General features: G+C 42.0%; 1 protein-coding gene across 1 annotated transcript in view; it reads right to left on the minus strand.

The window, feature by feature from the left end:
- TBX1 (T-box transcription factor 1) overlaps window positions 1-23,701 on the minus strand; it is a 151,110-nt gene that overhangs the window by 110,660 nt on the left and 16,749 nt on the right. The window contains exon 2 of the mRNA XM_086856266.1: window positions 6,862-7,108. Within this exon, the coding sequence (XP_086712392.1) occupies window positions 6,862-6,916 (55 nt within the window). The 5' untranslated portion in view covers window positions 6,917-7,108. The remainder of the gene's footprint in view (window positions 1-6,861; window positions 7,109-23,701) is intronic.

Raw genomic sequence — 23,701 nt, forward strand, 5'->3', positions numbered from 1 at the left:
GCTAAGCATGCTTATTGTTTTCAAGTAAGATTCAAAAAAGATTGCTTCCCATCTTTTGAGCTCCCATCTTCAGATGTAAAAATCCTGCCCAAAAAAGCCAAATATATTTGCATGGGATTTTTGGCCCACTGTCCTAATTGCACACAACACAGGCTCCATGCCCAGGGAAAGGCTTCCTGCCTAACATAATTTTGTAAATTTTCTGCCGATTGGCTGTGGGTGGGTGTGCAATTGGGAAGAACCAGTGGATGTGCCAGATTGTTACAAATTGCCCAAAAGTGTAAAAAAACCTCATTCAAGGGTCTGTCTCCAGCTCACTTATGTGTTCTTAAGAAGGCTTCCACTAAAATACAGAGCACCATCTTTCAGTGTTAATGAATCACCTGCTTCCTGAATTTACTCCCAGGGTACTGGCAGAGCACAGCCACAGCCCCGTTATTTATTCTGCTAGACAAAATAAGCCAAATTTTGCATATAAAATCCACAAACAGTACATTTTCCTGATTGTTTTAGGAAGTCTTCTCTGTACTTCCTCCAGTATCAATCTACCTCTTCTGATTATAGGTCAACTAATACTGAACACAGCATTAAAGATGAAATTTCACATATCTCCTGGATTACATTGACACAGCCACAATGCTCCACCAAGCCCAGGCATTCAGCACTGCAGTCATAACCAGTATCTTTAATGGTACCCCTATCACCATTTGAGCTCTTCTGCCCCCTATCCCAGGCACTTTCCCTGTTTTGTTCAAAAGGGTGGCTGGTTCTCAGGCCTCCTGCTCAGAATCCTGCAGCAGCCTAGTCCACAGCTGCTCGGCCACTCAGGGATAGTGGTGTGCAGCTGCTGAGCCTCAGAGCCAGCCTCCAAGAGTCCTGACATGGATTTTAGTGGGATTTACTGCACTGAAATGCAGAAAATCTTGTTGCCTTTAGGATTAGCCCCTTCATTTGCACATACACTAGTGCATGCTGTCTGGGTCCACTTCCTTGCACATGGTGCTCAGTCCTTTAGTTACCACCAAAAGAACTTCTGCTCACAGGACATACAAGCAGCTGGGCAGCTTCCAAATCTTAGTGGAGCAAGGACCATCAGGAATTTTATCACAGTCAATCTAATTTAGGTTAATTTATACTGATTATGAATGATTCTAGGTAATCAAACACATACTAGTGTTACTGCAGTACAGGAGTTTTACAGTACTCTTGGAACTAAAATGTAGTTATTCCATTAGAAATGTTCAAAGTTTCCATTGCAAATAGTAAATAGTGAGGATGGAGCCAGGTGGGCTGAGAAAATGCTGCCTGGGCAGGAGTAGTGCAGCACTCAGCCTCCATGGCCCCCAGAGCCTGCTCAGGGAGCACAGCTGCACTGCAGGGTAGCATCCCACAAGAATAACAGATAAACACTCTCACTTCACAAGCCACTGGGCACTATATTTCTTCTGATGAGGACAATCCATTATTCTTCCATCCTCCTCTCTGTGTCACATTAATGAGAGGGTTTACAAAGCAAGTCAGGGGACAACTTTATTTACTCCCAGCCGCACTGCACAGCACCCAGGTCCATCAGTATTGGTTACACATGACCTCGGGTCTTCCATTATGGGCTAATGTCTGCAGCCCTCTGACCTCCGGAAGTGCTTGAGGAAGAGCTGCAGTAAATCAGAGCAGCACTTAGTCGTGGAGGAAGAAAGTCCCTCCTTAGCAATCTGCCAGCAGGAGGAAGAACGCTGGCTGGGCTGCTGAAGGATGATGTACTGTCAGCTGCTTGGAAAACTCCACAGACAGAAGCAACCCTTGCACTGCATGTGTCCACCAAGGACTGTACGAGCGAAAGCAGAGCGGGGTGAGCCTGGCTGTGCTCCTCTCTCAGCCTGGGCTGGCAGGGGGGATCCCAGCCACTCACTTCACGGGACAGGACCTGTGCAGGCCTCTTCCTCTCTTGGCATGGACAGACACTTCTACTGCTTTCCCTTGAAGGATGTCTGCTCTCACACACTGAGCCCATGGCAAAGCGAGGGCCAGCTCAGCCCTAACCCTAACCCTGCACTAAGGTCTGTAATCAATCCTTCCCACTCAGCTTCTTACCAGAGGGCATGAGCAGTCTGTGCAGTCTCAGCAAATTCGTCATCATGGAGTTAACCCGAGGATGCTATTAAACACCCTGTGTGGCAGAGCATGAGAAATTACAGGTGGAAGCAATAATTTAACCACAAAACAGCACACTTGCAAATCATCATCAGTACAAGCAGTTCTTCCCGTGAGGGTGGAAACAAGCAAATTTGCCACATCCTCTGTGCCGACAGGTGGAGCCCCAGAAGGAAACAGAGGAGGGACAGCATTAGGGAACAAAGCTCCTACCTCTGCTGGTCCTGCAATCAGCATGGGATTTCAAAACTACTAACAAGTAGCTCTCAAGGAGGCCCAAAGAACATTGGTATGGGCCCTGAAGGGGAGAGGATGAAGATCTGCCAATGAAATGCATGACTTATCCCTTACAATCCAGGCAAGAGGATTTTGGAGAAAAAATCAAGGTGGCAATATAACTTTCCTTCCCCATTTATTTCCTACGCAGTTCTAATCTTCATCTCTTTCTCAAAAGTGCATGTCTCAGTCAGGTCACAGGAGCTCCCTATCCCAAAGACAATCAATCTTATACCTCATACAGAATTTTTCTATTTTTTTTAATTTTTATTTTTTTAATCCTGCTGTTCTAGAAATAAATGAAAAAGCAGCTGATCAACTTGATCAGGTCTGGAGAAGGCTTGAAGATCCAACATTTCATCCCCATCCTTCATACCTAGAGCAAAAATACTACCCAACATAAAAAGCAGGGGAAGAAAAGGGAACAAAAAGATTTTCAATGTAATCAAATGTGTCATGTGCCTAAAAAGTATTCTGCTATGTCATACACATGCATACACAGATCGCTTTGTATGTATTTTTCCTTCTTGCCTGCCTCCAGAACAAACACTACAATTTTACTCTCCCATAACTGTTTATTGGCTATTTCTACACATTCCAGTACAACAGCATCACAGATTTACTATAAGAAGGACTTATTCCCTCAGCGGATGTAGCTCAGTGCCAGACCAGCATTATCCTCTTTGTACGAGAACTGGTTCTTTGGGGAAAGGCGGGGTGTAACACCCAGCAAAAGGAGAGGCTCCGCCCTTCAGGATGTAGGAAATACTGCCAGAAAGAATACTTTTTTTCTGGCAGAGCTTAAGATCCACACAAGATTCTCCGAGGGTGGGGAATCACCTCCTAATGAGAACTCATTAGGTCACCAGAGGGGTTTTTTATGGTTTATGTACTTTGGGGTTTTTGTATTCTATTGCAAAAGGAAGTTTTCAGTGGAGAGGTTTTTGTTCAGCCACAGTTAGAGACAGGCCCAGACCAAAACCTCCTAATTACAGAATCCCAGATCTTGGAAATGCCCACACATGTATTCACACTTCACAGTTCAGACCCAATTTTCCACTACATAAGGACCAGTAATCGGGGTTTTTTAACACATAAATGTTAAAACCAACCAGCCACACAAACACGGAGACTGCAGAAGGAACAGCATGTTTCCATACAAACAATGCAGAAAAGATTTTTTAAAAGAATCAGCAGCACCCATTGGGATCCTGGGAGCCTGTTTTCCTGAAGACAGCAAATGTGACACCACTTTTCTCCTCACCTGTGTAACTATTTGCTTGCTGTTTGCTTGGTGTTTCAGTAGTACAAAGCCACAAGATCCTGTCCTGTCAATTCTGTCACATTTCATGTGACAACTGTCCCTCTTCCACATGACGATAATGACTTTGAAATTCACTCGGCATTTCAGCTCCCTTCCTGCTTCTCTCAACAGCTACACAAGTGATGTCAACACATGCAGAACAATAGCAAATCATGAGCTGATAAGCACAAAATGCACAGGAGCCTGTTTCTACAGGGTGATCCCCAAAAAGACTTGCATGCATTTAAAAATGTACAGAATCACTATTTCTCGTGGAAATAAGGGAGCCAGAACTTACTGCTCTGTTCATGTTGAAGGTCCCAGGTGTTGCTAAGCACTAATGCAGATGGATCTTGCAAAACAGAAAGCGAAGCTAGGTAGACCCAAGTAATCTCAAAGAGAAGAATGAACTGTCCCACGTGTGTGTCTCAGTCGTCACAGTCACCAGTGCTGTCACCTTCTGCTACACCTGAAGGAAGAAGCAGCACCACAGCCCAGTGCCCCGCACCAAATACATATTATATGACATTTACACTACAATCCAGAGTCTCTCAAAGGCATACACTACCAAATTAATGTGTAATGATAGCTTATTACAGTCCTATACTTTCCCTACAGATCTATCCTAGGACAAAACACAACATATTTCTTCAGAGGTTTCTTGTTTTGTAGTTACTTCATCTTTTACAGTGCAAAAGTTGATTCAAATATTTCTCTCTCAAAAAAAAAAAAACCACCCCAAAAAAACCCAACACAAAACCCCACCAAGCCTACACAAAAAAAATCCCCAAACAAACAAATTTTTTTAAAAAAAACACCAAAACAATAGCAAAATAAGGCACAAATAGAAACCCAGTGTTATTTTTTGTGTTGCAGACATTTAATGCCACTTTCTTATTATGGCAGCTTAAAATCCTGTGACTGCTGCCTAAGACACTGAAATAAAATAAAAATTGTGACAAGTCTGTAGCCAAAAAAGTATCACCAAGGCAATAAACTCCTGACACGCTATCTTTGGCAGTGGAGATATCCTTGCCTTTCACTGCTTCATCTATTCCCAGAGTGCCTTATAGAGCGTTGTTTTAAAATCAGGATCATTCAATGATCAGATTTACAGCACAAGTGGAAAAACCATGCCAAGGGTCCCTTCGGTCCTGCTATATAAGCACTACTTAAAGCCTGCTCCCCCTTTATTTTTTAACTTTTCATTTTTTTAACAAGCAGTTTTCTGTCATGAACACACCAATCTATCAGCCATTAATATCAAATGGTGGACAGTTAACATGGACACTTCAAATACCAGGGCCACATCAGCTCATCCTTCAATTTTACAAGTCTCTAAAATAGGAATAGATGCAACTCAAATGTGCAAGGAAGTTTTTATATAAATATGAATAAGCTGAATTTGAGAGCTTTGAAAATTTGTTAGTGCCAGTGAAATCCTGCTACTATGAAGACAAACAGACTTTGCTCCCTTCTGTACTAAATCATTTTGAAACCTGTTTGCTGACTGTTTTTGTAGTTATTGTAAAGTGAGAGAACTTCCAAAGTCACACTGCCCCAAGTATTTTTTACCACAGAGAATCTTACTGCAATTAGTCTGGTTTATAATGGAAAACAGATGAAAAGAGAAATTAAATCAAAACCTTGACTCATATCTAAGGTGTTTTCATGCCATGCATCCCAAGACGTTTTCCCAAAACCAACAACATTAAAGTAAAATCTCAAATATTTCTACCAGACCAAACAAATGCAGATTAAGCTGAAATTTAAATGGAAAGTGAAAAGATTTTTCCTTCTCCTCACCTGCCAAGTCTTCAAAGTTCAGGGCTCTGTGTTTCTCTTTCAACACTTAGCAGCAGAAACACCTAGAGTTGAGTGGAGAGATTTCCTCCTCACACTGGCATTATTCATTATTTCTGAAGTGTCGACAAATGTCTTCAACACTACACAACGCACACAAACAGAGAGTCCCTGCTCCAACGAATTTACAGTCTGAGGCTGTTATCTTTGTTCTGTTTTGGTATATCACCACAAATTTCAGCAGGATACCAAATGAGCCCAATCCACCTTCCACCAGCAGCTTTCCACTGCTTTTAATAGAAGTTCGAACAGCCCCAGACTAAGTTATAGAATTAGGTATTGCAGGAGAGAGCAGAGCTCTTGGCATGTCTGAAAACAGCAAAAAAAAACCTGATTCTAAACAGTTTTGTTTGAAATTAAGTGTATATTTGAATGTTTTCACACATAATACATTTTGAGAACTTAAAGAGCTCCCTTTTCACTGTGTCTTTCAGCCTCAACAGTGCTACAGATCAAGCAGCAGCAGGCAATTTATGAATCAAGGCAGGCTGGCAGCTACAGTAACAGCTCCAGCTGGTGGAAGTTGGTGAAAGTTTTGGTTTATTTTGTGCTAAGCTTTCTGCCAGGACATTTCACACACTGCAAGTGTGTATTTTCTTTGACATTTCTGAGAGCCTCCAAGTGTTTCTACAAATAGCCCCACAAATTTATTTCAAATTCAAATTGTGGCAATTTCTTCCTGTCCAAATCTCTGCACTGAGTTGTTACCAATGCCTGTTCCCCAGCTGTGGAAGAGAATGCAGTCACACAGCACTAATTGTTCACTAACACACACAAAAGGCACATACACTTATTTACACCCCAAAGGCTGTACAAGGATAGCACCAATTGCAGATGTTGCCTTTCCAGCTTGTGCTCTAGCTGGCCCATGGATCCTTGTTAACATTCCTTTGTAAACCAGACTGGATTTTAAATGTTGTCATAATTAATTGTTGCAGTTCAAGCAGCATTTCAAACCACAAGTGAAACACATTCCAGCTAAAGGCAGAAGGGACATTACTGGGAAAAGACTGAGAAAAAAGGCATCTTAAACCCACACCCACCACATGTCCTCATTACTACTGATTCACACCATGTCAAAGCTCAACACCAGCACAGTCCAATGCCAAATGCCACAGCTCACGACAGCCTGACCCCAACCACTCCATAAACCACACTGAGTTCAGACAAGGATAATGTGAAATGACTGAGAAAATTTTCACAGTTCATAGAGCATCGTCAAAGTCACATGCCAGAAGAGTCCCTACCCAAAGCCCTCTCCAGCCTACCTGGTGCCATCTTCTGGTGGAGAGGGATCCAAAAGGGCTTTCTTGTTTCCAGCATTTTGCTGACCTGTTCTCCCTTCCAAACAGGACATGGATGGTAACTGCTGTGAACACCCAGGCAAGATGCCGGGTGTTCCTCTCCTTCTGTCCTCCAGCTTACTAGTGCTTCTTGCAGCTATCCCTGCTTACAACCAGAAGTCCAAGGGGTTCCCATCCTTTTCCTTAATTGCTTTTCTCAGTCGCTCAGCCACTGTGGAAAGCAAAAATCAAGATCATGAGACTTGTGTGCAATGGAACAGACAACTTGTTTGCCATAAGATGTGAAAGTACACCACAAAAGTTTGCTCTGACAATTCTTGTGGTCAGCTCAAACAAATTGCTCTCTGATCCTTTTTAATGGCATTTTTATTCTTCTATTTCACAGGTATTTCCAAAAGCTTCAAAACAAACGTAGGCATAAATAACTTCCATCAGAAAGTATTAGGTCTACTTACCTAGAAACACTGCTTGGGGATTTAATAAGATAACTGCTTGTCTATAGTGCCTCAAAATACTTCACTTCCCAAACAAAGCTTTTTAGTACTTATTAAAGTTTAAGTTTTTACTTAACTTCCTTCTTTTGAAAAGCTTTCTCAGTTTCTCTCTCTGATGTAGCATCACTCCATTGATTACACGCCTCATGAAGAGTTAACAGGACCAGACACACTGTTCAGTGTTGAGTGTATAATTCAAGATCATCTCTTTCCATCCTAAACTGATCTGTTTATTGGGATACACTCTGGGATACAAGCCTAGTATCAGATTGGTTATTTGGATAAGAAGGGGTTTTTTTGCCACATCTGTCAGATGGAAACAGAGTGTTCCAAGATGCGTTAGGTTTAGGTTATTGTGAAAATGGGATCCACTATGAAGGTCAAATGCCAGCTTAGTTTCTGAATGACTATAAAATTTTGGATACCCAGGTTGAAAGAGTAAGTCCAAGTTTTATATAGAAGCTGCCTTCAGCTTGAAGGAAATAAGAACTCCCAGGGAATGAAAGACTAGCTGATTTCCTTTATAAACCCTGAAAATTCTTTGGGGAGAAGAAACTTGGTCTACACTTTCAACATCTAGAAATAACCTCCTCTTGCTCCCTGTCTCCTACCTTCCACTTGTCCATTTCCCATAAAGGTCATTTCCAAACACAATTGATTTGAAAACTCAGATTATTCTGTTAAAAGTGCTGACTGTGTACTTGGCACCCTGAACCAGATTGGGACAATCCCCTCAGGTCCCTTTTCCAGCTAATTTATAGCAATTTTTGTTGAGACAAGGAGTTACGGTCTGTAAAAGGCTTGCTGTCAGCCTCTCATAAAAGCCCAGCACCCTGTCAGAGAAGGGACAGAGCCTGGGAAGAAAGTTTCAGCAGTGATCAGCTGGTTTCCAGATGGGTGGCCTTCTACATGCTGTCCACCCCATGGGTCCAATAAACCAGCCCTGATTTTGTACTTTAAAAAAACAAAGATACAAACCCTCCTCTACTCTCCAATAGGGTTTTATAAACACGCTCCCAGTCTCTGTGTCAAATTTATTAGGAAGAAATTAGTTCTCCTGTCTCTCTCTTTGCATGCATGTGTCCAGCCCCTTTTACTCCAGTTTCTCACTTTTACATGGGGTAGAGAGACTTGCATCATGATTTACACCCTTCTGGGTTGTTTTTCCATCAGAAATAAAGAAGGGGCTAAACAAGTCAGAAAGTTGATGGATTGGCCTCCGAGGTATAAAACCACCCACATGAGGCAATGTTTGTTCTCAGTCTGGCATAAATTCTCCTCTTGTTCTGTCCTCTCCACCTTAGCAAACCAGAAGAACACATGATTCAAGAGGTACAAGGCTGATCAGCAGCGCCAGTAGTGAGAAAATGGCCTAGTGCTGAGCAGAAGAGCATCCTTCCCCTGAACAAGCACTGCCACTGCACCAGCTGCTGCTCGAGGGCCTGGGTCTGCCTCAGCACAAAAACCACACTGCCTGCACCTACAGATGCTCAGTGCTCTTCTAAGTACAGAAATCTGTACCAGCCTCTAGACAACTATTGATTCAGCTAATATGTCTGTTTACATTAATTGTTGCATGCATAATTTTCCCAGTATTTAGCCCAAATTCCCCTTTTACTTTTAGCTCATTACTCTTACTAGCATCACTGACTTCAGCAGTGCAATAAACTTCTCACTTGGCATTACCCTGAAGAGAGCCAGAAATGGCTGTTATCACTCTTTTGCCTGGTAGGTGTCTCAGAGCCAATATTCAGACACTGGACTTTCCTCATAAAGCCGCAACTTCAAAGCCAATTTTGTTCTTCTCTAAAGTCAGTCTAGAAACATTAGTACTTCTAAATAGGAACCATTAGGACTGTTCTCTCAACTGTCCTATCAAGATGATGACCCTGATTATAACATGCTCAGAGACTTCCAAAAAGTGCAAAAATAGAAAACATAATTGTAGGGGGAGATTGATTGTCTTCACAAAGAGTGAGTAAATGTCATATTTAATCAAGATGTCGAACTAAATTTTTAGGCATCATAAATGTCTGCTCACTAAAACACATAATTATGGATGATCCTGGAATTTGAGCAAGGAGGCTTTGTACTGAGGAAATTAGTAGAAACTATGCTAAGGAACAGACTTAATTGTAAATACATGATAATGATAACACTGATCCCTTAGAGCTCTCTGAAGGATTCATACACTGTGTGTATGGGTAAGAATGATCCAGCTGATACTGTGTAAATATATTATTTTAAAAAAACCCAACCTTTTATGAAGGTCCCTTACAAAAGTTTCATAATGGTGTGAGAAGGAGACAATTGATAATGCCCATAATTTCTCTGATATATAAGAAATTCTCTGATATAGAAGAAAAATCCAGATTTGCTTGCTGTGACTTGCAACCCCCTGAAGGCTATGATCAACTTCCCATGGACTTGTCCATGGCCAGGATTTCACTCTCAGTATGACTAACCTTAAAGAAAAATATGTCCTACAAACAATTACAGCATTTTTCATCAACACAAATCTCATCAACCTCAGCAGCACAGACAATCTCTTTTAAAACAATGAATTTTCAGTAGGAGCCTACAGAAACCTCATGGTGTAGGGTGAGTGTTATTATTACTTTTTTGGAGGTATAAAGTTCCCTCATTAGGTGCACTGAAAATCAGAGCTCTTTCGCAAAGAAAGAATGCTTCACATCCACTATTACAAAGCTTTCACTGCTGAGGTTCAGGACAGCCACAAAAAGTTAATACCAATCTTTCCTGTGGAGCTCTGCCCATCTGCAGCATTTGGCACAGATTTTAAAGTACAGTAGACTTGACTTTTCCAGGGAGCAGCCATCATTCCCGTGCTCCCTCTAGAGTGACTACTGGAAGCCAAAAGCATTTAAGCAAAGCTAGATAAAATCAGCAGCACCCAATGTGGGTTCTTTCTGGTTTCCTGCAAGTAAACAGACATGTTTACAAGGGGCTGTACATTCACATCAATCATAAGGTGACTTTGTTTACAGTAGAGGAATTTCCTGCAGGCTTTTGCTGTCCTGGTTTCTTTCTCTTTGTATTTACTTTTGTTCAAATGCAATTTAAAAAAGCCATAGGTACTCCAGCTCAATTCAAAACGTGACACACTGAAATCTGAAGCAGGCTATAACTCATGCCCAGATTTAGTTGTTCTTTTTCTTGTTTGTTTGTTTAAGCTAACACACACCTCTGCATTAAAAAGCCACTTTTCTCTACCCATCCAATTCATCTACACCTGGAAAAAGGCAGCTTTAATTTATCACCCCATAAAGAACTGCTTTTCTCATCAAACCTACAAAACAGTAGAAGCCCATCTTATATAGGGATCAGGCTTATAATTCAGGCTTCTAAGACACAGATTCCTCAGAGGAATTAAAGTAAAAATGTTAGTGAATGCAACTGAAAGACTGGTATTAATAACACCTGAGCAGCTGGGATTAAGGACTTCTGATGCCATGAATCAGAGTGAACTATTTCACCACCATTTCACTGAACAAAAATTTACTTCAGTGGGGATTTAATTTGAAGAAATGCTATAGAATTTGGCTGCAAAGTTCAGAACATGGACAGGGAACCATGTTGGTGGTTCTGAGATACACATATGCTTTGATAAAAAGCCACGAACCAAAAGTTCACTCTGCTTAAACTACTGGATACAGATAGGAAAAGACTGCAGCAGTCAGGCAGACATCACACCTACTATGATGGCACAGATCCTACAATTCCTTTATCAGCCCCCTGAAGTGATGAGCTCACTCCAGCCTTCTCTGTTTGAGCTATTTGCTCTCCATTCTGTTGCACAGCTCAACCACACTTTAGGTCACTCAGAATTATTATCCCTGAGTATAAGTGCACACTAAGAGGTGAAACACAGGAAGGGCCAGGAAAAGACACTCCTTTAACACACAGATTTTAGGAGGCAAGGTGCATCTAACCCCCAAAGGCTGCAAAAGAGAGATGCACAAGGATATAAAGAGCAGAGCCAGAGATTTGCCAAGAAGGAAGTAGATTGGTGTTTATGAGAGGCAGAAGAGCGAAGTAGCTCCTCTGTTTGCTACTGAGAGGCTCAGTTGCACAAATGGGAGCACGGCCCACATGAATATATGAATTTCTTTTCAGTAGTTTCCAATGCACAAGCCATTATTCGGTATAAAAATCAGCCTAGTACAGGCTCTCTTTGTAAGCATCTGTTAGCAAGAATGTCAGCTAATCAATACATTTTTATTGCCAGATACCTACAGGGCTGGAATAGACATTATTTCTGACATTATTTTCAGTGTTCTCCTTACACCTCATTTTTCTGGAAGCTGTTTTCCTTCACCTTGTGTGGCATCATTATTCATCTTCACCGATGCTTATCTACCTCTATAAATTTGCAAAAGGCCATCCAGGGAGCCGAGTCCCTCCGGACAGGCTACCAAGCTCATGCAGCGAACTGTCTCCTCCTCACCATTTCACGCTGTCAGACTGTCACCTGCACTTGGGCTGGGCTTTGGCTTTTCATGGTGGTGGGGACCCTTGTAGTTGACTTGCAATGTCACCACGGAGCAGTTTCCCTGCTGTAGGTGATAAGAGGGAACAGCCAGGACTTGGCAGTACACAACAAAAAAATCTTCCCTAACCTGTAATCCAATTTACAAGCAGCTCCTCGTACCACATTTGTGTGTCACAGGTGAATAGAGCCATGAGCTATATCTGTTAGCAGCTCCTGCTGCAACCACAGACTTCTGCAGAACTATTTGGCACCCTGGAGAATATGTTAGCAAGCCTGGAACTGCCTCCTGGAAACTTCCCAGCCCTCTGTTTGCTTCTCCAGACAGACACCTCTTCTCCCATTCCAGGTACCTGCGTTTTCTCTCCCATACATTGGCAGAGCCCTGGGCTCCTCAGTGCTTTGTGCTTTTGAGGAATTCTGGTTGTATACACACAGGGCAGAGATAAACTGGCACATGGTGCTTTTCTGTTCCACAAGTGCTGTGTCCCAGGGGAATGAGCAGCATGGAGATCAGGACACTCTGAACCAACTGGGGAGCCCTGTAATCGCTTCCTGCTGACCTCTTGGCAAGTCACTCATCTCTCAGGGTCCTGTCCTGCACCTCAGCTATTGAACTGTCTGAAACAGCACCTTAAAGGCACAAGCTCCAAGCTATGCCTCAGTTCTGCTTTTCATGTTTCCTTTGATATGGCCAAGGCACAGTCTTTGTGAAACTGTGTCCCAGTATGGATGGAGGGGTTCTCCTTCAGCAAAGAAAAACATGCAGTGTTGTGATACCACAGAGAACACAGGAGGAGACAACACCAAAATTTTTCAAAGATGCCCATTGCCATCACAGAAGCTACAGAGAGCAAGATCTGTCTCTTGTCACATGCTGGTAAAACCAAGCACCCACCATGCTGTGACACTTTGCACTAAGGCACCTCACTCCATAAATAATAGTTATGACTATGGGCCATAGTCAGCAGAATAAGTACAACATATAAGCTATACCACCCCCAAGTTAGTGTCTGAAGGGAGTAAAATTAAGGTAAAATTTATCTACTCTCATTTCAAATCAAGTGAATAAGGCAATATCATTTAAAGGATTTAAAGGAAGGGGGACACAGAGAACTGTATCATGCACACTTTGGGAAACACATCAATATCAACTGTATCTTGGAATAATATATTTAAGAGAATTATTTTAATTCTGCATACTGTCTTGCCTCAGGACCAGTTTCTATTTGTCCCAAGACATGTTGAAACAATAAAGAACATTTTCTCACCAAGCCCCTGAAAAAAATTTTCTCTTAAGGGTTTAAAAATTTGGCAAAAAGCCTTCTTCAAGAAAAATGGAAATACTCTTTATTGCAAAATCATCACACTCCCTCTAAATGTACATACAGACACTGGCAACTTAAAAAAACCCTCTCATTTAAAACAAGATCCTTTTCTGGTAAATACAAGAGACCACTCTGCCTTTAATTTTAGAAAGGGACAACATCAAGCAAAACTTCTCAGCTTAGTACACAAACAGATGATTTCTGTAAATACTTACACTGGTGAAGCATGTGCTGTACTTGACAGGCAGGTTGTGATATGTTTGTTTAGCTGCAGGACAATGAGATTCTGGAGCTTCTACGTGCTAATACAATCCAAAGGATCATCAAGTATTTTGAAGGTTTAGAAATAACCAGGACATCACAATGAACACCCAAGTGTTTGGCATTTGCTTTACATTAACTGACTTAATAAGTCATCTGAATAATGATGAGTTTTATACATGCACATAAAACTCAGGTGAACTGATCAAAATGAAGAGCTACTTTGCATCATGTCTGGCTGCAGCTTTAAATTCTTCAAAGGAAACTGGCTTAAGTATAAGAAAATAGGCTTATTTCTCCTGTGAACCTCTTTAGAGCAGTATCTGCCACACAGAAGATACTGAGGGAGAAGAAACACATCCCTAGCATCCCGTGTCCTGATATTTTGGATGGAAACACTAGGTGGTAGCCTGAAATCCATCAGACTTCAGAAAGAAAAATGTGAGTTATATCAAGTTATTTTTTAAATTACTCTTTTGCTGTAGAGAAGACCATAATGACTATCGACCAATAAACAGGGGCACTATGGAATAGCAAAGGATACAAGGACTTGCTGCAGGTCCCTTTGGCAGTGCCTGCCACAATAGCTCAGAGTTAGCCAGCAGTGGGAGGAGGAAGAAAATTATTTTCAGTGTATCAAACAAAAGACCCTGCAGTTATTACCATCCTGAGGCATCCCTGACACAGAGCAGGTTCACTGGAGGAAAAGAAAAAGCAGCACAGTAAATTGACTCCCTTTGCATTGTGTACTCAAAGCCTACACAGAAAACAGAGACAAAGCCTTGATAGTTTGGAGGTTCCCAGAGACACCCTGCATGCTAAGAGGAGGGGGTTCATCTACCCTATAGACAATGTGCACTAGGCATAGGGGAAACAAGGAAGAAAACTTAATGAACTCAAAGCAATGAAGCCGCTGAGGAATGACTTCCTCGTCCTTGCACCCCATGTGAGGATAAACGAAGTCTCTTCCTTGCTTTACTCACAAGTACCCCAGTGAGCCTGGGTTACTGATTTCATCAGAAAAAGCATAACCTATGCCATGAAGATAAATGAGATACAACTGGAGGTCTTTTTCATGTTTACAGCACAGTGGGCAGCAGTAGACAACTAAGTACTCAGTATTTCTCCTCCCTGTAAGAAAAGGGTTTCTACATCTTTTTAAGAAAAGCAGAGGAATCCTCAGCATTCCAATCTCCTTGTTATTGTTCACGGTGAATATTTGTGTAACAAATCCTGCATACCTGAAATTTCCTTACCCAGGCTGTGTGCATGCTCACACCTGACAGCAGTTCTACTGTATTTGCAGCAATAGAGATTGCTTGGCAAATATCAGAGCTGCAGCAGCAAACTCAGCTATCATTCTTTTATAAAGAAATAAATTCTAATGTAAAAATTAGTCAAGTATTCTTCCTTTCCCCATGCTTGTAACAAGCTTCACAAAGCTCCCAACCCTCCCCATCTAGTAAAACCATTTGTCTAATGCACTGGGGGGTGTGGCATAACCATTTGCACTGTCCTTCAGCATCAATCCAGAAAAGTGTTTCAGCATATGATTAAGGTCCTCTGAGTACAACACCAAAGCTAAGCAAATGCCCAAGGGCACTGCTGACCTGGCTGTACCAGTGAATCAAGATTTTTAGCTGTCAGGCTTTGAATGAGCATCTTGCTGGTTCACCCTGGTCTCAGGACATGGGCAGCAAACAGAAAGCAGCACTAGGGCAAAGCAGTGCTGATGAGCATTAGAGCTAGGGAGGAAACACTTAAAAATTCAAATCACAGGATGAAATAAAGGTAGCAAGAGACATCACAGCTAACAGGAAATGCTTTAAACCCTCCTCATTGTCAAGACAGTTGGACCAGATGATCCACTACGGTCCCTTCCAACCCAAATAGTTTTGTGATTCTGAGAGAGTGAGAAAAGAAAGTGCTGGTGGCCTGCTCACCTTTCTCAGGTCTGTGATCCCTGAGCTAAGAAGGAAAACCGGAGTGCAGCAGGGAACAACCAGTTCAGGGTGCTTCTAACCCTCATGTCCAGCTATCCTGCTGCCACACAGACAAGCTGATGTGGCACAAAGGCACAGTGGAGCACCATTCAGAGGCAGTGTTTGACTCCTGGGGGCAGAAGATGATCACTCGTGCTGTGCTGCCAACCACTCCTGGGATCCCCTCCAGAGATCTGCTTATCCTGTGGGACTAAGAAACTGATGTCTCTGGGCACCCCACACAATTCTCTCCGTGTTCTGGGGTGGTATGCCCACCTGCAAATACACCCCTCCAGGTGGCAAACAGAACAGGAAAGTGGATCTCTACTAGAAAGCAAAAAACCTCCTGATAATAAGCTGTGACTGAAGTGAAATTCTCTTTATGCAAAGCCATGTGATATCCAAAACCAACCCAACTGTCCTTCATTTTGATCTTTACCAGGAATTATTAGCACCCCTCCAGGAGAAAATCTGACTCCTGTATTCTGTTTCCAGCTGGCTTCAATTCACTCATGTTCTAAATGTCCCACTGGATTCTTCTAACATTTTATAAGGTGTCAGCTTAAATTCCTGTAATCCGTGGCCCCAGCTATGGCTATTAGCATACAGTATGAAAAACAATATTTGGGAACAGGAGAGCCAAACTGTGAAAATGAAGTCTCTAAATATGGCTGCAACTTCAGAAAGGAGTTTGCAAATGTCCAGAGATTGGTCTGCTCTCATGTAAACCAGGTCACTTAGATACCAAATCTCCTGATCTGATCACATGTATTGGAGCGTGAAAGAAACAGGGAGAAGGAAATATGTGGAGCTACAAAAAGCCTCCATTTGCAACACTGCCACTGTACATTTATCTTGAATATGTCTCCAACAGGAAAAAATCAAAAGAAATAATCTCCTGTGACTGCTTGTCTCAGGACATAATAAAAAGTGGCAAAATTTCTCTCTATTAATACAGTCTATTAGGTTTTTTTGTCCCAAGAAAATGGAGGAGTCCCTGCTATGTAAATGCTTGTTTCTAATAGCAATTGGTCAGCTAAAAGATGGGGGGCTGGTTGAAGAATTATTTGGTGAAATCTGATGCCTTCTTTTCTGTTGGGTGCAGCTGAGGGCCAGCTGGCAGGTACCTTAACTCTCCCCTACCTAAGCATCTCGACAAATGTGTTCTTAAACAGCTATAGTCCCTCTGGAGGGGGATTTTCTACAAGAGCACACAATGATAGGACAAGAGGAAATGGCTAGAAATTGAGAGGGCATGTGTAGATTAGATATTAAAAGGAATTTTTCCCCAAAAGCATGATGAGGCACTGGCACAGGCTGCCCAGGAAGCTGTGGCTGTTCCATCCCTGAAAGTGGTCAGAGTTTGGTGGAACAGGGTTTGGAGAAACCTGGTCCAGTAAAAGGTGTCCCTGCTAGGGGGTTTAGGACCAGATGGTCTTTCAGGCCCAGTCCAAACCAAATTTTTCCAGGACTCTGATAAAAAATTAGGAAACCTTGTCTCAATATCTCTCCAAATTGGAGGGCAGTGAGAATAGGGAGAAACTTTAAGTCTTGGAGAAGATACCTGGATCTTCTTATTACACACTTATTACACACTGAGTGTAATGCAACAGAGTGAGAACTAGATAAAGCTAATAATTGATTAATCATTGATGACAAATCTGTCATACCCTTACAACATATCATCTGCTAGCAGCCACAGTTTAAAATGCCATACGTACAAGCCCTGTCTGCATGTCAGATTTTGATTTCTTCTCTCAGTCATGTTCAAATACAGTAGCCCCTGAAACTACCTTATCCCAAAGGAAACCACAGTTTTAAAGTGCAAGCCATGAATATCCCCATGGCTACAATGATTCTCAGCAGCACTTGACATTACGGCCAAGGTCATTTATTCACGAGTTAGTAAGGGATCGTTAGTGACCTATAAGTGAAAGTCTATTACAAACCTGTAGGTCTTACATGAGCTAACAGCACATACCGTCTCCAACCTTTTAGGGTAAGTGTGAAGATGCCTCTTAGATCAGATCCTCAAGATAGCCTGGGGATACTGATGCATTCAGGTTTGAAATTCATGCCAAAACAACCCCAAATAAAAATGATGTGAAAAAAATCCAGTGTCAGGGTGTCTAGCTGGGAAATGAGAGTGCCACAACCACTTATTTTGTTGGGAACACAGCTTTTAGAAGTTGCAGACCTATTTTAGGGGTGTATGTGGGACACTGTACAGAAACACTCATTATCAAACAGTAGAGAACTAATAAATGTTTCAAGTAGGATGAACTTAAGTTTATCTCCATTTTTTGTTGTTGTTGGGAGTAACATGATACAGTGATCTTTATGTACACATAATCCCAGAGTATCCTGGACTGCACCTTTATACTCTAGTGTATGGTTATTGATGAGCAGTTTTGTATGTGCAGTTCTTCCCATCCGGGTGCAAAATCTGCACTTGCTATATTTGGAAGCTGAGTAAAAAGCCAGTTGGCATCTCCCCTCCTTGCCCTCACAGGATGCCCCTTTATAGCCCAGCAATCACCAAGCACTAGGATACCTTTAACCAGTCACTCATCTTGACTCAAGTGTTTGTAAAGGTTCCCATTAGCCCATTTTCCTCTGTTTCACACCACCAGTATTTGAGCTCCCATTAAACTGAACCAAGGAGACATTCAAACATGACAGATCATCTCAGGATACTTTATATTTAGAAATCAGCCTCAGGCTACAACAGTTCCTGAGATTCCTACCTCCCTTCAGACCCAAGTTTATAACATATGCCCTATGAACCACTTTAATTTCAAATTAGCACTGCATAGTCTCCAAAAGCCACAGAGAAGAATGAGGCTTCTACTGAGCCAAAACCCCCACAAATGTCAGGAAAACATGGCCCTAACCATACGTAAGTATACGTAAAATCCAGAGATAGTTGTTCTGTCATTGGAAAGTTATTCTCACAAATACTTAGGTCTTCCCCCCACCCCATACATTTTATAATTAGTTGCTTGCTTTTATTTAACAAAATCCTTTTCTCACAGACTACCTTCAAGGTTACCCTACTCCGGTCTAACGTGAGCTGGCAAAAGATAAACATGAGCTGCCTACAAGATAAATCTAGAGAGGAACACACTCCATAGTAAAATCCTCCATTGCATCTGTTCCCCTCACATGAACAACTGCTGCAATCTGGTATTTCTGTTCCAAGATATTTATGTGTTTCATACACCAGTGGGAAGCGATTAGGGAAAGCAGTCTCGACACTGCAAAGTGCCCACCAGCTGAACCGTGCGTGTGTGGGACGATCAGCTGTCAGTCTGAATCCACATGGATTTTGTTACCTGTTGCCCCTGTGCAACACAGTAATCAATATTAAGGGATTACACTCTAAGAACATGAGTGGGGTTCAGTTTTCTCTAAGTGACCCAAGCACATGCTCAACGTGTTTGTATGAGGAGATCAAGTGAAAGATCCATTAGACAATAAAGCAGCACAAGCCCACGTTCCTGTGGGCTGAAATCAAGGGCACATTTTCAAGCACTGAGAAGGCTAAAGAAACTTGATGCCATCTGAAACACCCCTCAGCCAGCGTGTGCTGGCTGGATAGAAAATTCTTATTATCTTCTTATCCTGCTTTGTTCCTTGCTAGGTTTTTGCGGTCTCAATAATAAAACAGCAAAGTAATATCCCACTCAGAAAAACTAAAGTGCCATCCCATGTTTTCTTTATGAAGTGCTTCATGTATTTGCCTCCAGTAGCTTTTTCATAGAAGCTAAGGATATTCATGGGGAGAGGCATAGCAAAACCAATCCGTGTCTGGAAAAGTTGGTATGCTCCTTACTTGTTGTAACCTGAAGCCATTGCCTTATTTTTTCTCTCTCTACATTTTTTCTTTTTTTTTAATTACTGGTACATTTTTGAGACCTGGGCCAAAATGATATAAGAAGGAATCCTGCTGTGGCTTTGCTGATTACTTGAACAGGTCCTTTGATGGCAATAAACACCCGTGCTGATGGCAGAGTATAAGACAATTTCAAATGAGGCCATAAAGCAGGAAAAACAGATGACTGCTGAAAAAAAATTCCTAATGTGAGTGCATGTGGTGGTCTACTACTGCAGTGTAACCCCAGGTGCTCTGGTAACTCCTTCTTGTCAAGGAGGCTGCAGTGCTTTAAAAACTTTCACAAGCTAAACACAGCAATATCCCATGGAAACAGGGAGGTATCCTTCACTCTGCAATCTGGTAGAGAGCTGATGTCTGTTCCCACCCCTGTGGGCTTGGGGACTCTGATCCCAGCAGGACCACACGATGCTCATCAAGGAAGCCATTGACAGCACTGGGACTAAGCCTGTAAATCCCAGTCTTTTCCCTAACCAGGAACACAGTCCTTCCTCCAAGATGAAGGAAGAAAATAGACAAAGTTAGGTTTATAGGCTAATCTGATGACAGATGCTGTGCTGGATTTCCACATTAGACAGTGATAATAAGGACTTAATAATTTCTCTATTGAATGCACAAAAAGATTAATAATGCATTTCTTTTAGTAAATATTTAAAGCACAGACACATAGTCTCATACTTGAGCACTCAATTTTATGATTTTATCTCCAAATCCATGACGTTAATATTAAGATATCAGAACTTGTTGTGTTGTTTCTTTTAAATTTTCCTCCTATTTCTAAGCCTTCAGTCTTGTTTTCCAGCTATTACTTTTTCCTATGACAAAGAGAATAGAAACTGCCTTGGTTTTCAAAGGCTGAGATTCCACTAGTTACATGCATGGCTCTAGGAAATACACCAAATATAACATAACCTGGCACTTTTACCATATTTCATGTTCAAAGCACTTAGCAAAATTCAATTAATGTGTCCTGCTAGCACTGCTGTATTTGGAGTTAGTGCAAAACTATTGCTCTGAGCAGGACTTGGGACCCTGACAAGGCTCTTTGGAGGATCAGGCCCTAAGCAAGATTTCTCAGGGTCATTGGAGGACTCATAACTGGGATTAGAGTTTTGGATTCCTCCTGTCCCAAAAGCATGCTTCTCTTATTAAAGATTTTAGCACTCAAACACAGCCTCATCCCCTCCTGAGCATCCGTTTACACAGTCTAGGTAATTTTTGCTTAGTTTGTTACTGACACATGCCTCTAGCCAACCCCACAGTAATAAAGCAGTATACACAATACACAAAAAAGGTGTTTGAATTGAAATACCACACACCTCTGTAAGATCTGGGAAGTAACAAAACACAAAATGACACCTCTTGTTTCCACACCTGCCTTTCTTTCCCATCCATTCACCCAAAATTTTAACAGAAGTGTTTATTTGAAGAAAGAAAAATTAAAAGCTAATAGGTAAGAGATGTACACTGGGGATTCAGAGGGCCCTGATCTAGGAACAGAGAAGGTCTCATTACACCTGGAGAGGCCTTTTTCCTTTCACTGCTAAATCCCACTCTTGGGCATCCCTTCTGGAAGGCTTTCTGAGGTTGGTAGTGTTTGCACTGCTTTGAAATGCAAGTCTCCCCGCTTTGTTTGTTTTTGAAACGGTTTGAAAGGGAGGAGCAGACGTCCTTGGCTACTAAAGCTGAGCTTTCCCAAAACACAAGCTGCTGCTCTTTGTTTGCTTCTCGTTAATTAGCTGTGTGTCTAATTAGTGACAGGTTCCCTTTGGCTTTCCTGAAACCAAAGCCGCTCCATGTCAGTAGAGGTCCATCAGGGGACTTGTCAGTGACGGAATGGTTTCCAGCTGCTCTGTGGCTCTCCTCAGGAGCACGGTGCACACACCCTGCCACTTACCCCCAAGGGACTGCTGATAGCCCTGACAAAGGAGATACCAGTCCCTTTATCTGCACTGAACCCCTGATTTCAGGCAGGTCCAATCTGTAATATCCTAATCCACATCACATCCTAATTCACATCACATCCTAATTCACCGTGGAGACAGTTTCACAGCAGGATAGGAAACAGGGGCTCATTTTCTAACCCTCTGCTCTAACCCACTTTCCCTTCCCAGTGTTTTGCTCTGACACTTTGGTCAAGATTTACCTCAGTTACTGCAGTCCAATAACATTAAGTTCACCCAAGGGTGAAAACTACTTTTCAGCTGCACAGTGCATCACTCAGCTTTCAGGGCACTCACCATAGGATACTGTTATTGCAGTTTGTTTATTTAAACTGAGGTGAGCTTGGCCTGTTACCAGCTTTAAATTCACCTTTTTGGGGACTCATTTAAAAATCCCTTCAGCTGTACATGCTGGTGTGAGAAAGAGGGAGGACACAGACTTGCACCATCCCAGGGGACCACTGAGACTGTTTCTCTCCCACAAACACGCTTCCGGCTCTTCTCTGCTTGCTTCCCCCCTACGGGTTTCCATCAGCAGATCCCTAAAGAGAGAGGAGTTTATTTAATTCCCTACTGATGTCAGATCCTGTTGGTGCCAGAATGATTGATGGGCAAGCACCATGACTGACGGGAAGATGCACTTTCAATTAGCGCTGTGTGGGCCCCTTCCCTCTCCTGCTCTTTCTCCCCGAAGTCCCTCTGGGGTAGTGCCCTCATTGCAGGGTTTCTCTTTGTACCAGGATTCTGTATTCCCTACCCTATCTTATATCAGCAGCACCATTTTACAAAAACATGGCTTATTTTAAACTGGGCAAAGCTGAACATGGAATTGTCTTGGACATTAAACAATCCCAAAACTCATCAACCCCAGGCCACCAGAGAAGACATTTCTCCCAAAAGTCACAGGGTTCATAGCATTTTATTCAAAACCTCTCTGAAACCCAAGGTCTGAGATACATGACAGATGATAGCTACAAGGAGTCATGAAGCCAGGAGAAAAAGCATAATCTTTACATGGTTTTGACTCCTATTTTGCAATAACCACTCTAAGTATGGACTACATACAAAAACTGGGATTACTCCTATGAAACACTATCAAATGCAAGGGAGATGAGAATTCATCCTATTTGCTTTCTTGTTTCTGCAGAACTTGTAATACCTTAGCCCTTGCTCTCATTCTTGGTTAACAAATCCAACCCCTGGCACAGCCATGGTATGTGCAAATACAATGGCATAAGAACATCAAAAGAGCATTTTCATTTCACTTTTTCAAAGGTGATTTATTTGTGTTTCTTTCCAGGTTGCACTAGAAATAATACAGTTTCCTAGAAATATTTTCCTGTACCAAGATTTTCCATGAAGAACAAACAGTACAATCTAAACACTGACTGCAGCCCAGAAGACTGAAACTATTTTCCTGTGTCAGAGTTTTAGCAATAGCCAGATGTTGATGACGAGCAGGTGAACATCAGCTCTGAGCTCACGCGCTCTTCACCAGTCAAGTCCAAAGCATGGAGGTTACTATTTCACTTCCCACAGCAAATGTGGTCTAGTCAGTAACAACGGTGTGAGGATGAGAGAAATCATGGTGTGAGGATGAGAGAGGGCACTAGTGAAGAACTACACTATTCTGGGACAATCGACTCCAGAAGCAAAAGCATGGGGCTAAGAATTTAAGAGATATGTAGAGAGACTTTGCTGGTGATGTACTGGAGATATGAACATCTAAGACCTCCTCAACTGATCAAATAAAGCTGTTCTGAGGAACTCATATGACATTAAATCATGGCCAGATAAACTTATCTTAACCTAAATCCCCTGTAATTAGTACTCTATGTCCCAGCCCTCCATCTGCAAATGGGTTTGATCATTTCCAGTAGATCTAGAGAGACCACGTTGCAAAGCTCACTCAAAATTCCCAACCCACTGGCTATATATATTTCCAGAAGCACTGCTGTCTTCTGCAGTTTATAAAGCATCTTGAATTCAATTCTGGAACCACACTTCTAGAGGTTGCTTAGAATTTACATGTAATCAACAAATTTGAGACAAACACTTCTGTACAGGCTTAGATTCTTTACTTAAACTAAACAGTGTGCCAGTATCAATAGCAATTAAATACAGTTACCAAATCATCTATCATTTCCACCAATGAAACAAATCTTCCTTGTTTTAGACAGGCAACATAACTCAAAGTCAGTAACATTATGCTTGTATTGTTTGAAGAAAAACACTCCCGAAGACTGGAAAGAAATAGCTTCTAATAGTGATCCTTTCCCACATTTCCACATGGAAAAAGAAACCCCAAAGTATGTCTCTACTTCAGCCCTCCAGCTTCTGTTGCTTTTCTAGTTCAAGTTCAAAAAATGCCACGGTCCATAGAAATGCATG

The sequence above is a fragment of the Cyanistes caeruleus genome, chromosome 18 (assembly GCF_971803275.1).
Source record: "Cyanistes caeruleus chromosome 18, bCyaCae1.hap1.1, whole genome shotgun sequence".
Lineage (NCBI taxonomy): Eukaryota > Metazoa > Chordata > Aves > Passeriformes > Paridae > Cyanistes > Cyanistes caeruleus.